We start from the raw sequence: 14,358 nt of genomic DNA, 5'->3' as shown, positions 1-14,358 counted from the left end.
AATAAAGTGGTGATCCTAACTGACCTAAGACAGGGAATTTTTACTAGGATTAAATGTCAGGAATTGTGAAAAACAGAGTTTAAATTATTTGGCTAAGGTGTATGTAAACTTCCGACTTCAACTCTCTATACATTGTTTTTTTAAATCGGGATGGTAAACGTTTTCAGTGTGAACTTAAATTACTAAAACCAGGTATAAAGTATGTAAAAAAGATAATGCACCTGTATGTACACTGAAAAATATAAACGCAACAATACTGAGTTACAGCCCATATGAGGAAATCAGTCAATAGAAATAGATTCATTAGGCCCTAATCTGTGGATTTCAAGTGACTGGGAATACAGATATGCATCTGTTGGTCGCAGATACATTAAAAGAAATGGGCCTCACAATTTTCTGTGGAATTCAAATTACCATCGATAAAACGCAATTGTGTTCGTTGTCCGTAATTTATGCCTGACCATACCATAATCCCACCGCCACAACGTCAGCAAACCGCTTGCCCACGATGCCATACACGTAGTCCACGGTTGTGAGGCTGGTTGGACATACTGCCAAATTCTCTAAAACAATGTTAGAGGTGGTTTATGGTAGAGAAATTAACATTCAATTCTCTGGCAACAGCGCTGTTGGAATTCTTGCTGCCAGCATGCCAATTGCACACTCCCTCAAAACTTGAGACATCTGTGGCATTGTGTTGTGACAAAACTGCACATTTTAGAGTGGCCTTTTATTGTCCCCAGCACAAGGTGCACCTGTGTAATGATCATTCTGTTTAATAAGCTTTTTGATATGCCAGACCAGTCAGGTAGATGGATTATCTTGGCAAAGGCGAAATGCTTAATAACAGGGATGTAAACAAATATATGCACACAATTGAGAAATCAGCTTTCGTGCATATGGAACATATCTGTGATATTTTATTTCAGCTCATGAAACATGGTGTAACGGTTGTCATCGGGAATAGAGGACCAAAACGCAGCAGGAATGTGGATGCTCATCTTGTTATTTATTTTTAAACAAACCGAAAAACGCACGAACAACAAAACAGTCTTGTCACGCTCACACAGGCAAAATAAGAAACAATCTCCCACAAACACTTAACCAAACACATACCTATATATAGGACTCTCAATCAGAGGCAACTAGAAAACACCTGCCTCCAATTGAGAGTCCAACCCCAATAAACTAGACAAAGAAATACAAAAGACTAGAGACCACATAGAAATACAACCCTAGAACATAACCCCAAAAACCCGGAAATAATAAATCAAACACCCTACTACATAAAACACCACCCCGAACCACATAAACAAAATACCCTCTGCCACGTCCTGATCAAACTACAATAACAAATAACCCTAATACTGGTCAGGACGTGACACATGGGACCAACACTTTACATGTTGGGTTCATATTTTTGGTGCGTGTATTTTAAAATAAGATTATATTTGAGAACAAACAACCACCAAAATTAAAACTAGTCAGGGAGAATCAAAAGATTCAAAAAAAAATGTTATGGCATGGGGCCCCCACTTATTTTGTTCATGTTTGAGTCACTCAGATGGTTCATGTCTTGTTCTTATGCTATGGCAAAATGTGTATAATTGCAGAAAATTTGCTTTAAAACTGCAAATATTTTCTGGGGCCTGTGTGGTCCAGCGGTTACAGCGGTTACAGCCGCTGACCTCAGCACAGATATAAAGAGGATTTGGGTTTGAATTCAGCCCACTGCTCTTTGACTCTTCCTATCTTCCAAGTCTTTCACACTGAAGTATCTGTACAATAATGCAAAACATGTTTTTTTTTTTTAAATACAATAATTAGCTTTAAAATATATCAATTTTGACTGTGGCCAAGAGGAGGACCTCAAACATTTTTGGCCATGCCCACTAACACAGCAGTATATATAGAAAGTGCTAGTGCTCTGTGGTGAATGATACTTCTACACAGATAAATGTCAGGTATATTTAACAACCCATCTCTGCCTGGCATCAGTCAGGTTTGACACATTATATAAAAGCCTTGCCTGTGAAATGTAATTTGGTGTTCACGTCAGTCCGAGTCCCTACTAAGGAAAATAGCTGTGCCTAAAACTAAACCAAAACAGAGAGGTTGTTTCAGAAAGGCATGTTGTATGCCATGCTCTTTTTCAATGTCTTGCTGTGATTGTATATTCAATGTAGCTCACTGGTAGTCTTTGAGAAAGATATGTTCACTTTGAAAATAATGTAGTGTACTGTATCTAGTTCAGAACAGTGTGAATGACAAACATCAGTGCTTAGAGCTGGTGCATTTTGTTTGACTGGTGTTGTACTTTCCCTCCCAACTAGTTGTTAGTGTATCTCAATATAACAGATATGAAACACCAAACTCTGGATTCATCAGACGCTTGTGATCCCTGTGAGACCCGTCAGTATCCTCGTCTCTGCTCCACTAAGTCTCCAGTGAGACGTGGTGAGAGATGGTGAGAGGGTCACTCTACACAACACTGGGACAGTGCTATGAATGGTCTAACTCTCCACAAGCAGACCGCTCTCTGGTTACTGTACTGTTGAAGATTAGTATTCAATCAGTCTAAGAACAGCTCGTAAAACACCAGTAGGAAAATGTGTCACACACAATTCCTCTCCCTCATTCAGTAGCTGAACAGTGTGGAAATCAGCATCTTTATCATGCTGGTCTCAATGGTGTAAAAACGTGCTGTAGTCAATAAATTGCTGTGAAGAATGGCTTTGTCTTGACTGGGACAACAGCTCTGATGCAATGTAACCTGTCACCCCTTTCCATCATGCTGTACCCTCATTACCTGATCTGTCAGGTAACCCATATTACTGCACCAAAAAGTAAAAACCCCTAAAAGCTATGTATTCTTCAAAATCTGATTTCTCATTCCATTTAATTAATCCAATAGAATAAAGTTTTTATGCATCTTTTGTTGACCAGTCTTAGTGGTTTTTTTTTATTAATTACTACCCTAGTTTTCATGTGTTTCTACTTGCCATCATCAGCGGTTACTTGGCACCAAGCAAGCTGCCCAACTCCCAAACAATAACATATCAAGTTCCTCTGGTGTATAAACATAACAATACTAACAAACCCAGCACCCATCCATGTCAATTTGGTCTTTCCAAAGTCAAAGGGAAGCCATTAACAAAAACGTCTGAGTTGATACATTGGACTACGAGTTACACAGAAGTGACACATTACAGCAGGATAAGGTAACTGATTGTAGCTATACTGCAGCATGGTTTCTCTCAAAGCCTTTATCAGCTACACTCTAAACTAAATAATACAACAGAAGGAATACAGCATCACTAACCGTACGCAAGAACTGAATCTCCTCCTCTCCATCTCCTTCTGCCATCCTCTCAAAGTATTACTGATCACTCCTTGAGAGAGATGTGTAAATGCCTCTCTTTTCTCCCTGGTTGCTCCTCAGCCAGCCCTGCTGTCTCTCTCCCACCTCTCTGCTCTCACTCCAAGCTACTGCCTGTGTGGTGGCGTACTAAAGGAGAATGTGGGTCTGGTGTCTCTGGCTACGTTATGAGACAGACAGTGACAGTTAACTCCTGCTCAGTGCAACATAAAAGGTGATGGATCTGTGACTACAACACAGAGATGTATGATTTAACTGGACAGTTTAGCTAGAAGTCCTATAGGATTGTTGAACAGTATTACCAAATACACCGGTAAACATTTGATGTGTCTGAACCTGATTTAAACATAGCTACAATACGTGTAAATGACCAAGCTAGACCCAAAACACGGCATACTAAAGATGGCAGTGTTGTTGCATCAGTCCCAAAAGGATTCCCCTTAGTGTAGGTCTGCAAAAGAGGTTTGTGAATACAGACGCATTTTAAAACCTTTGTACTTACTAAGTCAGGAGAATGACGTCAACCTCTAAACAATCAGGAAAATGCCTGGTTTATTAAGAGGGATATACTAATCTGATATGAATGAATAAATCAAAAGGATTAAAAAATATATTTTTATTAAAACTGAATACATAAAGATTAAGCAAACTAAATAGTCTGAGATATGACAAAATAATAAAAAAAACATAAGAGACTAATAAAACAACCTCATGAAAACATAAAATAAAAATGTGAGGATATAACTTGGCACAATTAAATCAAGCAACAGATGCCATTCTTTGTGTGGTTTTATTTTCCCATTTTAAAACCCTAATACTCAAAACCAAAGCACTACAAACAGAGAACCACTTTGTATGTCCTGTACATGTCAGATCTGCAGAGGGTCCCCTGCACCAAGGTATATATGAACGGGGTCCCCTGTGGCAATGCTAATATCATGGATAGGCCAGCGAGGTGAATCTCTGTAGCCTCTCCTGGTGGCCAGGTGACTGAACTGCAAGACTGGGGGTGGAGATAATTCCACAGGAAGAGAACACCCATCCCTCTCACAGACCCCTCTGTCGACCTCTATAAAGTCAAAAGCTGTGACAGAGGTAGGAGAGCAGTTAGCTACCAACGGATCAGTGTAGAGTTCAGTTGATGATGTTCTGTCTATCGTTGTGGAAGAGGGTACACTGGGACTGGGAGAGCATGTTTCTGTTTGAGAGAGAGGAGGGGTTAGAGGAGAAGGGAGAGGAAGTTTGACTTCAGTAGTTTGGGGCTTCTGCTGTAGGGGGACCATGGTCTGAGGTAGAACACCTAAGATAGACTGTCTCAGACAGACACTATCAAACTGCATTGGAACTGTAAGGTATTGCCCTTGCTCCTCCTTTGGATCACATATATTCAAGTGCATCTCCAGCAGGTCATGCAGACCTGAATCTGTGTATTGTTCCTCCAACAGTTTCATTTGGCTTTCCCTGAGATGCAATTGTGATTTGTTAAATTGCCCTTGGTGAGATTCCTGGTTCTGCTTTGGATTTAGTGATGGAGGAGTACACAAATACTGGATGGTTTGCAAGGGGTTATCCTGTTGTAGTTGAGGATCTGGAGTATGTTGGATTTCATTCTGCCCCTCTTGGGCAAATTGATAAAGACTTAGAGTTGGCTTTGGTGGTAAACATAGAACTGTCTCACTGGGGCTTTGAAAAACCCCTGGCTCATCCTGCTGATTTTTAGGAGCTTGTCCTGGAAAAGATCCGGGAACACCATCGTGACTGATGGAGCGTCCAAACCCCCTTTCTCCCTGCCGACGCAGATGTACAAAGCTCCTCTGACCCCCTTCCCGCTGACTCTCATGCAGGACATCGTTGAGCCGGGGTTCAGGGGGCGGGGGAGGAACCCTGGGGCTACGGAGCAGTGTTGCCAGAGCGTTGAAATGCCTGAGCTGCTCTGCTAAAGACAGGCGCTGGTGTGTCCTCTTAAACCTGAGTCCTGACTCTGTCATCTTCTCTTTCTTCACCAATGGTTTTTCCTCCAACTCTTCTGCTTCATCCATTCCTTTACCCAGCCCTTCATCCACCACAGTTATGATTCTGGCTTGTTGGGGTTCCTCCACCATAACCCAGGTGTCCTCAAAGACTCCATCTTCTTTCTCTGTTTTCTCCTTCTTGTCTATTTCATCTTGAATCCTCAGTTGGTCCAATGTCACCTCTGGCATACTGATGGAGCGACGAGGGCGACGGGGCTTCTGACCAACCCTGTCAGACATATCCACTGTTGACAGCTTCTTACTTAGACCCATCTCTTCTTTTATCCCAACCTGCTCCGGACCCCTAAATACACTGTTAGTTAGACAGTATGAAGCTGTTTCCTCTATTGTCTCCTTTTCCAACTTGAGCCCAGAGAATTCACGTGAATCCCCATCTTCTGTCCCGGTAGGCGAGTCAAATGTCGCGAGATCCAGGAAGTCATCAAGATTTTCAGCAAAGCTGTAGTTCAGCAGATCAGGTTTAGCCTCCATCTCATTCCCCACTAGAACTGAATACAGATAAAATGTCACATTGAGTATTTAAGTGAGTAACGTACATGGTATTTTCCTACTAGCACTGATTTAGTTGATAACTTCTTTATTGAGGAAAAACGTACTTACTACGACTTTGAGTCACTCTTGATAAGAGCATCTGCTAAATGACTAAAATCTCGATGTAATGGACATTTAAAAAAAAACTATCCAAACCTCGTCCAGGGCCATCAATCCTTTTGACAGGAATCCTGTACAGTCCAGCCTCAGAGCTGGATGCTTCAGTCATACCATCAGATACCGTCCTACTGCCCATGATCCAATTCTCAGTGTCATTCCCAATTGGTGTGGGGGAAGGGTTCTGTGAATAAAGTCACAGGGAAGTCAAACAATAGAGTGGCGTGTCAGAAGACCCAGTGTGTTAGAACAGGAGAATGAAAAGCACCAGACTTACAGGGCTGCTCCAGCTTGGCATGTTGAAGAATCTGAGAGATCTCCTTCGATGAGCCTTGTCATCTTGCACCGGATGCCTTTAGGAAATATACACACAGTCACCTCATCAGCCACGAAAACAATGCAACAGACAAACAAGGGTTAAATGTAAGATGCTTAAGATTTACTTGTTTGATGTTTTATGTTTTTTGTGATTCCTCCTCTTCTCTGAGGCACTGCGAGTGACAGACAGCTCCTGCTCCCTACTGCCCTCCACTACACTCAGGACAGAGGTGTGAGTACTGGAAGGGCTTTGGCCGACTGCCGACTCGGAATCTGCTCGGACAGTCAAAACATAGAACTTATCATACCGTACCTTATTCGACTGACTAAAAGCTATATTGCAGTACAGGCTACAAATACATCACCATTTGAGTGTAGTTTGCTGATGGATTGGCTGTCTTCTCTTAGGTCATGGATAGAGCGTCTGTATACAGAGAAGGATGGTATTAGCTCCATGTAAAACATTTAAAACAGAATCTGAGGTGGTTCATATATATATATATATAAATAAATAAAAGTACCTTTTTTTAGCAGAGCCCTCTACATCAGGGACAGTATCTTCGCTCGATTTTCGTTTGGATGTGACTGGTGATTGAGGTGTGGTGTGGTGAGAGGTCTTTGTATTTTGCTGGCCTGTGGGGTCAAAGTTATAAAGTCAGGGGCAACACACCTATTGGCTATTACTAACAACGAGATCATTTCGACATAACTTTTTACTAAAAGCATCAGAACTAAGCAACCAGTTATTAAGCAGCAAAAAGCATATCTTTACCACAACATTATGCACGTACCGTCTGTGGGATGTGAAGGGCCAGTGTGTGTGCGGCCTGTCTTGAATTTACTGAGAGCATCCACAAATATCTCTGGAGAGATCAAGCAAAAAAGAAGAATAATAATAATTTTGAACTGAATTCATGAATTGACAGCAGCGTATTCTTAAATTACTCTCACAGTATGAACCTCAAGACCTCGTCATTGCAAAACTCTCACCTCCAACACTGCGCCTCCTTTGACGTCTTAAACTCCTATACACACCAAGTCCTTCCCTCTCCTGAAACCTCCCTCCATCAACTGGGGGTGTAGTGAATTCACCCGACTCTGCTACAGTTGCCATGTCCATAATAGAAGGGGGAACGACACCTTGTGGACGTATACAGGATTGAAATCGGTGTCAACATTAAATCAAACACCCGTCATCAGCTACTAAACAAATGAATAGTTATCAGAACATACCGATACGATCTGCATGTATTATGAGCGTCTTGATCACTGCTGCTTGTCTATCCAGTTGTCTCTCTGTGCCTGCGGTCAGTTTAGAGCCCCCAGCTGGACAATGTAGCAAATTAGGTGCAATCACAAGGGCCAGATTGCCCACTTCCATACGATTCTCTTCACATCTAGTGAAAACGAGGGATCGGAGATGGAGAAACTTGATGGTGAATGGAGGAACAACGCAGATGAAAGGAAAAGTAATCATGACTTTCTGGAGACAAACCTTTGAGCCGTCTGTCTAAGGAAAGTGCAGAAGTATCGGAGGGCCCGTGAATGAGAAAGAGGGAACAGGGCTGTAAGAAGAAGAGTGACTCCATCTTTACCCTGCTCCTGGCCCCCCTCCTCCTCTAAGCCCTGTGCACAGCACAGTGGCACCTGTAGATCCATAGGGATGAGGGGAGAGGGCAACTCCCGTAAGAACTGCTTCACAAGAGATGCCACATCACAGGACTGCAGAGTGGCTGAATGTGGCAGAGAAAAGACTGGCTCCCCCTGCTCCAGGCCAGCCTGTTATGAGGTGGTAGATGGTCAACATAGAAAAGATACTCATTGGGGTAAGAAAGTGGATTTTTCTGCACATCTCTCCTGTGCAATCTTACCTTCAAAGCACGGATCCGACTCAACGACCCCGTCTTTCGAAACAGCCCTTCAGTATGAAGATGCTGGGATAAAAATTCACAGGCATCCACCAAGAACCTAAATTGGAATAGTTAGATCACTCAATTGTAAGTTTGTCATGACCAGTTGTTCATTGTTTAAAATATATTCTGGTTACAATCACATCTCCCAGTTATGATTGTATTTAAAGCTAAAATACAACTCAAGTTTACCAATTTGTAAGTCGCTCTGGATAAGAGTCTGCTAAATGACGTAAATGTAAATGTACATACTTTGGCACTGTCCCACTCATATCAGTTAAATGGCACTGGGGCAGCAAGATCAGGTCCCGACCAAAGGCAAATTGAGATTGGCTCTCCTGAAAGACATCCATCTACAGATCATAGAGGTACTATAAATGCTTTCTACAACAATCACACAACATTGGTAGATTGCAACTTATGATTAATAGATTTGAATATTCAAGAAATGTGGCCTTGGGTGTAATCATCACTCAACAAGTAATCAAAATGTCTAACATGGCGCAGTATTGTCTGTGTGTGGACAACAAACTTTATTGAAGCATTGAGGTTAACCGTTCAGGGAACATTTTGTTCATGTTTGTTACCGTTCTGACAGGGCCACTCGTGTATTGCCCATTGAAGAAGTTCTTCCAATTTTTCACGCGAACTCCAGATGCTTTCAAAGCATGTATCACGGCCACCACGCGCAGACGGTCGTCCGTGGGGTTTGGCATTGGTAGATCCAATTCGGCTGTTTCAAAAAAAACAAAAAAACAGTTTAAAGTAGAGGCCTTTGAAAACGACATCACTATACAAAACCGAGGCTGGGACAAGCTATAGAAACAATTTGCACGAAACTACAATGGTCCTCAAATCCACTGACTTTGCTCAAATCACTTACAAAACGTAAATGTGGACAGCTACGTAGAAAAATTATGGAGACGATGTTGTTGCACTTCTTTGATCCTCTCATCCTACCGCCACTGAGGGAATTCGATTATCTGGCCCGGGTTACACCGGTGAGAGGAGTTTACACCGGGTTAAAAAAAAGTTTTGTTACGGGACTATCTACCGGGTGTGAGCCAAGTGCCGCGTTCAAAGCCCACGGCGAAATCGCCTCAAACTGAGAAGAGGCGAAGCAAGAGGGATAACTGTGCCCAAAATATGTCTTCAGCAGGTGGCGTGTTTTTGTATGGAGGTCAATGTGTCGAATTTGGTTAACAAAAAAAAAATGTCATGGTTTATTTGCTACGTGTGGTTTATTTTATCGATTAGAAGTTTCGAAATGCTCATGTTGCTATGAGTGTACTGATATACGTAGGACACGTGACATCCAAGCAATTTTGAGAAAAAACACTTTATATCGGAGTTGTTCCTGTTGTCAGGTTTATCTGCCTCTCATTGGCTAGATTAGAATGGTCCCACCTGGTCTTGCTCCTCCGACTGCCTAAAACATGTATTTTCATTGTTATTTACTGGTCAATATAATGGATCACCTGTGGCTCAACAGAAAAGTGATGTAGCCTAAGCTAGATTAAGCACCTTTATGGAAAATATATGTTTTATTATTCTGGACGGTGCATCATTGATGCCTTGTTGACAGCATGATAAAGCGGCACCGATTACTGTTCAATTTGAGGTCGCTCCTCCCTCACCGTTTTTGCCCGTTAAGGTCACGGGCCATAGACGGTGCACCGTGACTCAGGTTAATATAACTCCCTCAATGATGTATATAAACCCTGGATTGCTGATGATATGAATTGGCCTATGAGAAGCTTTAAAATTGGCTATGCTAGCATTTCTCAGAAGAAGCGTTCCTCACATGACTTGCTCAAATTACTTACAGATCCTAAATTTCGACAGGTAAATTGAAAAATAATGGAGCCGATCTTGTTGCACGTCTTTGGTCCTCTCATCCCGCCGCCATCAACATTTGATTATACTTCCGGTCACCTGTGCCTAAAAAAGGTGTGATGGGCACGGTTCAGATGCATGGCTGTACCACTGAGAGAGGGGGGGGGGGCTCAAGATGGCGACATGAGAGGGTGTAACATTTCTAGCTGAGGTACAATTTCAGGGTTTTCTCACAAAGTGTATAGTTTTAGACTGCAGTTGCAATTTGTTTGTTTTTTTCTCACAAAAAATGATATCTAACCATACAATTTAGCTATTTTGAATAATTTTGTAATTAATCAAACCATTGAAATATATGTTTGACGATTTCCAACGAACAAGCTAGCTAGGAAAGTTTCAGCGTGTTTTTTAAGTTAGTCTTCATAGCTAGTAGCATGGAATCAGGACATGACCCAACTGTTGCTGAGATAATGGATGTTGAAACTTCCTAGGAGAAAAGAGGCATTGTTGAAACTCACTCATATGCTTGCAGTGTAAAAAAGGGGGGTGAATGTGATTCATACCCGAAATTCCCAACCAAGGAGCAACTTCCAAAGAAGATGAGAAGTGAACCATCAATGAGCCAGCTACAGGACATCATCTTCCGCATCCTCACGGTTAAAATCAAAGAGAGCGCAGATGACATCATGAATTTGGTGAAAAAGAACGCTATCAGCATCGTTAACCTGAAGAAATCAATTGATTTCAATGCTGAGGAAGTAAAAACTCTGAAGCAGCAGAACGCAACATTGAAAATTCAGGTTGCAAAGCAGGAGAAGAAACTCACTGAAATGGAGTCAAAAGTAAACGAGAATGTCCGGTATAGTCTGAGATGGAATCTTCGAATTTATGGAAAAGCAGAAAAATCTGACGAGAACATCAAAGCAAGATTGAAGGACATTTGCAGGGCATTAGTCCCGGAGGAGGCGTGAAATGTTGTTGCAGGTTCTCTGGATGTAGTGCACCTCCTGGGTCTGCTGAGAGATGGTGGGAAAACACAGCCACCACGACCAGTGACCATGAGATTCATCTCGAGGACAACGAGGGATATGACATGGAAAAGTGCGAAGAAAAATGACTATTTAAAGAAGAAGAACCTGAGGTTCAAGGAGGATCTGACAGCATTTGACAAAGAAGCTCGGAATCGTCTGTGGCCGATGATTGAGAGAGCAAGGAAGGGAAAAGTGCATACTTTGCGGGAGCCAAGGCTTTTGTTAATGGAAGGGAAATTCACGCTGACTTCTAGCTTGTTGACTGCTGGACTTATCAAGTGAGTTGTGCAGGACTGAGTTTTATTTGCATCTGATAAAACGTTTTATTTATTGAGGAAAGAGCATTGTTTGTGTGAGCCAAACTTTTTTTATATATATTTTTTATGGCAGGGAAATTCGCACTGACACTTAATGTTAGCTTGATGGCTATTCGTTTTTACCAATCTATGGTACAATGTTATTTGCAATTGTATAAAAAATATAATTTAGGTCAACCACTTGCGTGGCGCAAAGGACTGTTTTTATTTGCAACTAGTAAGAAATTTTCTTTTTGTGAGAACCCGATTCATGTGAACGTGTACACGTTTAATATTCGTCATATAGTCACTGTGATAGTAAATGTCCATTTCTGTTTTTTCTATTAATGCCAGGGGAATCCGTAATATTTTGAAAAGGAAATCTTTATTTTTGTATTGTAAGGGTAAGAGTGCCGACTTTTATTTAATTCAAGAAACTCATGCCTGTTCCACAGATGCTGCGTTTTGGAAGTGTCAATGGGGGAATGATATTTGGTTTTCATTTGGTACTAATCGGTCAGCAGGTGTCGCTATTTTAAAAGGCAACTTTAAGGGTCATGTATTGAGTCATGAAGCAGATAATACAGGGAGATGGATTATACTATTGGTAGATGTCAACCACGTTCAATTCATTGTTGTAAATACTTATGCTTCCAATAACAAGTCAAGTAACTATTTTATTTAGATACATTGAGAGGAAAATAAGTAAAATGTCTAAATTTCCATTGGCCAAAGTAATATGGGGTGGAGATTTTAATACAGTATTACATGATGATCTAGATAGATGGCCTCCTAAGGATAGCAATTATGTTTGTGAGATAAGGAATATATGTCTAAGGTTAGGTGTTCTAGATATTTGGAGACATAAGAACCCAGATAAGATTATGTTTTTGGAGTACCAAAGATTTATCTATACAATCCCGTATTGATTTCTGGCTGATATCTGAAGATATGGCTGACAAGGTTGATACAGTCTCGATTGAACCATTGATTTTAACAGACCACAAAGGGTCTCAATAAAGATAAATATGCATGGTTTGTCAACAAAAAAAATTAGTAAAGGTTACTGGAAAATGAACAAGACTTTATGTGAGAATTAAGTATTTAAGAAGGAAGTAGCTGGAATTATTGATAAATACTGGAATTGTGCCTGTGTTATGAATACGTTTGGAAGTTACTGGGAGCGAATTAAATTTGACATGGCTTTTAGCTGTTTCAATGGGGAAAGAAATTGCTTGTGCCAAGAGAGAGAAAGAATATGACATCATAAAGGGAATAATGGATTATACTAAAAAACTGAACTAACTAATAAGGAATTACTGGAGATATCATCGTTGCAAATGCAGTTAGACTGTATCTATGAGGAAAAGGCCCGGGGAGCGTTTGTAAGATCAAGACGAAAATGGATGGAAGAGGAAGAGAGAAATACAAAATATGTTTTTAATTTAGAAAAAAGGGCAGGTGAAAAGACTTCCATATATATATTAATACTCCCAATGAAAATCCAAAATAAATCTCTCAGCATGTTGCCCAGTTTTATCAGAATCTGTATACATCAGCCCAGCCAACTTCCAATATGGATCTTTTCTTAGACAATGTAGCAAACATTGCTAAGAAGATAGATAATGATTTTAGGGATTTTTGTGATGAGTTATCTGAAACTGAGATAAGACTGTATTAAAAGCCTTAAGGACAATAGGTCCCCTGGAAATGATGGTTTAATAAGCGAGTTTAATAAAGCATTCAACGATAAATTGATTCCTTTCATTCTTGCTATGTTTCAAGAATCAATAGAAAAAGGGTAGTTACCGGCTTCCTTAAAGCAAGGTGTAATTACTTTGATTCCCAAACCTAATAAGGATACTCTTTATATAGACCACTGGAGACCGATTAGCCTGTTGAATAATGATGTGAAATTATTTGCCGTTGAGTTTGCTAAGAGGTTGAAACAAGGCTTGCATCATATAATTGATGAAGAACAATCTGGTTTTATGCATGGTCGACACATTAGTAATAACATCAGGTTGACCTTAGATATGCTTGACTATAATGACCTCATCCTTGATGATAGTTTTCTTATGTTTGTTGATTTTATAAAGCTTTTGACACTGTAGAACATGAGTTTATGTTCAAAGCAATATGTTTTTTGGGGTTTGGTGACTTTTTTTTTAAAGCAGTCCAAACTTTATATAGTGGTTGTACTAGCTCTGTAAAATTAGCTCACGGGACATCCCAAAGATTTGATATTGGCCGTGGCATTAGGCAAGGCTGCCCAATTAGTCAATTTTTATTTTTATTGGTTACTCAAATTATGGCTCTTCATATCAAGAAAGGGAATTTTCAGCACTTGGCAATGAATTTAAACTATGTCAACTGGCTGATACCACTATATTTTTTAAGAGACAGGAATGAGGTTTCTAAAGCAGTTTCCTGTATTGACGACTTTTCCTTAGTTTCGGGTTTGAAAATTAATATCAATAAGTCAGCCTTATTTCCACTCAAGGATTGTATTTTACAGGAAGTATATGGTATCCCAATTAAAGATAAGGTTACTTATCTTGGAATTGTTTTATGCAAGGATTAAAAACAAAGGAGTGAATTGAACTAGTCCCGTGTGGCTCAGTTGGTAGAGCATGGTGTTTGCAACGCCAGGGTTGTGGGTTCGATTCCCACGGGGGACCAGCACGGGGGGAAAAAAAGAAAATGTATGAAATGTATGCATTCACTACTGTAAGTCGCTCTGGATAAGAGTGTCTGCTAAATGAAAAAAAATAAAAATAATAATGTAAATGTAACTTTAACCCCATTATTGAGAAAACTAAGAAGAAACTGAACCTCTGGTTGATGAGAGATATTTCGTTATACGGTCGGGTTTTATTATCCAAAGCTGAAGGGTTATCCAGATCG

General features: G+C 40.5%; 2 protein-coding genes across 3 annotated transcripts in view; both read right to left on the bottom strand.

The window, feature by feature from the left end:
- Nucleotides 1–3,570, bottom strand: part of LOC106563560 (ryanodine receptor 1) — a 138,381-nt gene extending 134,811 nt beyond the window's left edge. The window contains exon 1 of the mRNA XM_045690076.1: nucleotides 3,323–3,570. Coding sequence (XP_045546032.1) covers nucleotides 3,323–3,367 — 45 coding nt within the window. The 5' untranslated portion in view covers nucleotides 3,368–3,570. The remainder of the gene's footprint in view (nucleotides 1–3,322) is intronic.
- Nucleotides 3,571–3,988: 418 nt separating this feature from the next.
- On the bottom strand, nucleotides 3,989–13,902 carry LOC106563405 (uncharacterized). Of its 2 annotated transcripts, none has more exons than XM_045690075.1 (14): nucleotides 10,115–13,902; nucleotides 8,876–9,021; nucleotides 8,541–8,626; nucleotides 8,250–8,346; nucleotides 7,874–8,157; nucleotides 7,612–7,775; nucleotides 7,369–7,518; nucleotides 7,170–7,241; nucleotides 6,900–7,011; nucleotides 6,744–6,802; nucleotides 6,504–6,651; nucleotides 6,338–6,413; nucleotides 6,100–6,244; nucleotides 3,989–5,900 (listed from the first exon to the last, which is right to left on the bottom strand). In XM_045690075.1, the coding sequence occupies exons 2-14, from the start codon at nucleotides 9,002–9,004 to the stop codon at nucleotides 4,249–4,251; spliced, it is 3,174 nt and encodes a 1,057-aa protein (XP_045546031.1). In that variant the 5' UTR covers nucleotides 9,005–9,021; nucleotides 10,115–13,902; the 3' UTR covers nucleotides 3,989–4,248. The 2 variants fall into 2 exon arrangements, with proteins under 2 accessions (XP_045546031.1, XP_045546030.1); XM_045690074.1 differs by lacking the exon at nucleotides 10,115–13,902 and adding an exon at nucleotides 9,172–9,595.
- Nucleotides 13,903–14,358: the final 456 nt, after the last annotated feature.

Source organism: Salmo salar, chromosome ssa11, assembly GCF_905237065.1.
Source record: "Salmo salar chromosome ssa11, Ssal_v3.1, whole genome shotgun sequence".
In the NCBI taxonomy this organism is placed as follows: domain Eukaryota; kingdom Metazoa; phylum Chordata; class Actinopteri; order Salmoniformes; family Salmonidae; genus Salmo; species Salmo salar.
The sequence above is the reverse complement of the archived record's forward strand: the minus strand, read 5'-3'. Positions and strand labels throughout refer to the sequence as shown.

Bases quoted from the DNA above. Each gene is read 5' to 3' on its own strand.
- LOC106563405 (XM_045690075.1), bottom strand. From the start codon at position 9,004: ATGCCAAACCCCACGGACGACCGTCTGCGCGTGGTGGCCGTGATACAT. The intron at 7,242-7,368 runs GTGAGAGTTTTG...TGATCTCTCCAG, and splicing joins AAGGAGGCGCAGTGTTGGAG to AGATATTTGTGGATGCTCTC. The intron at 6,803-6,899 runs GTACTTTTATTT...CTCTGTATACAG, and splicing joins GAGGGCTCTGCTAAAAAAAG to ACGCTCTATCCATGACCTAA.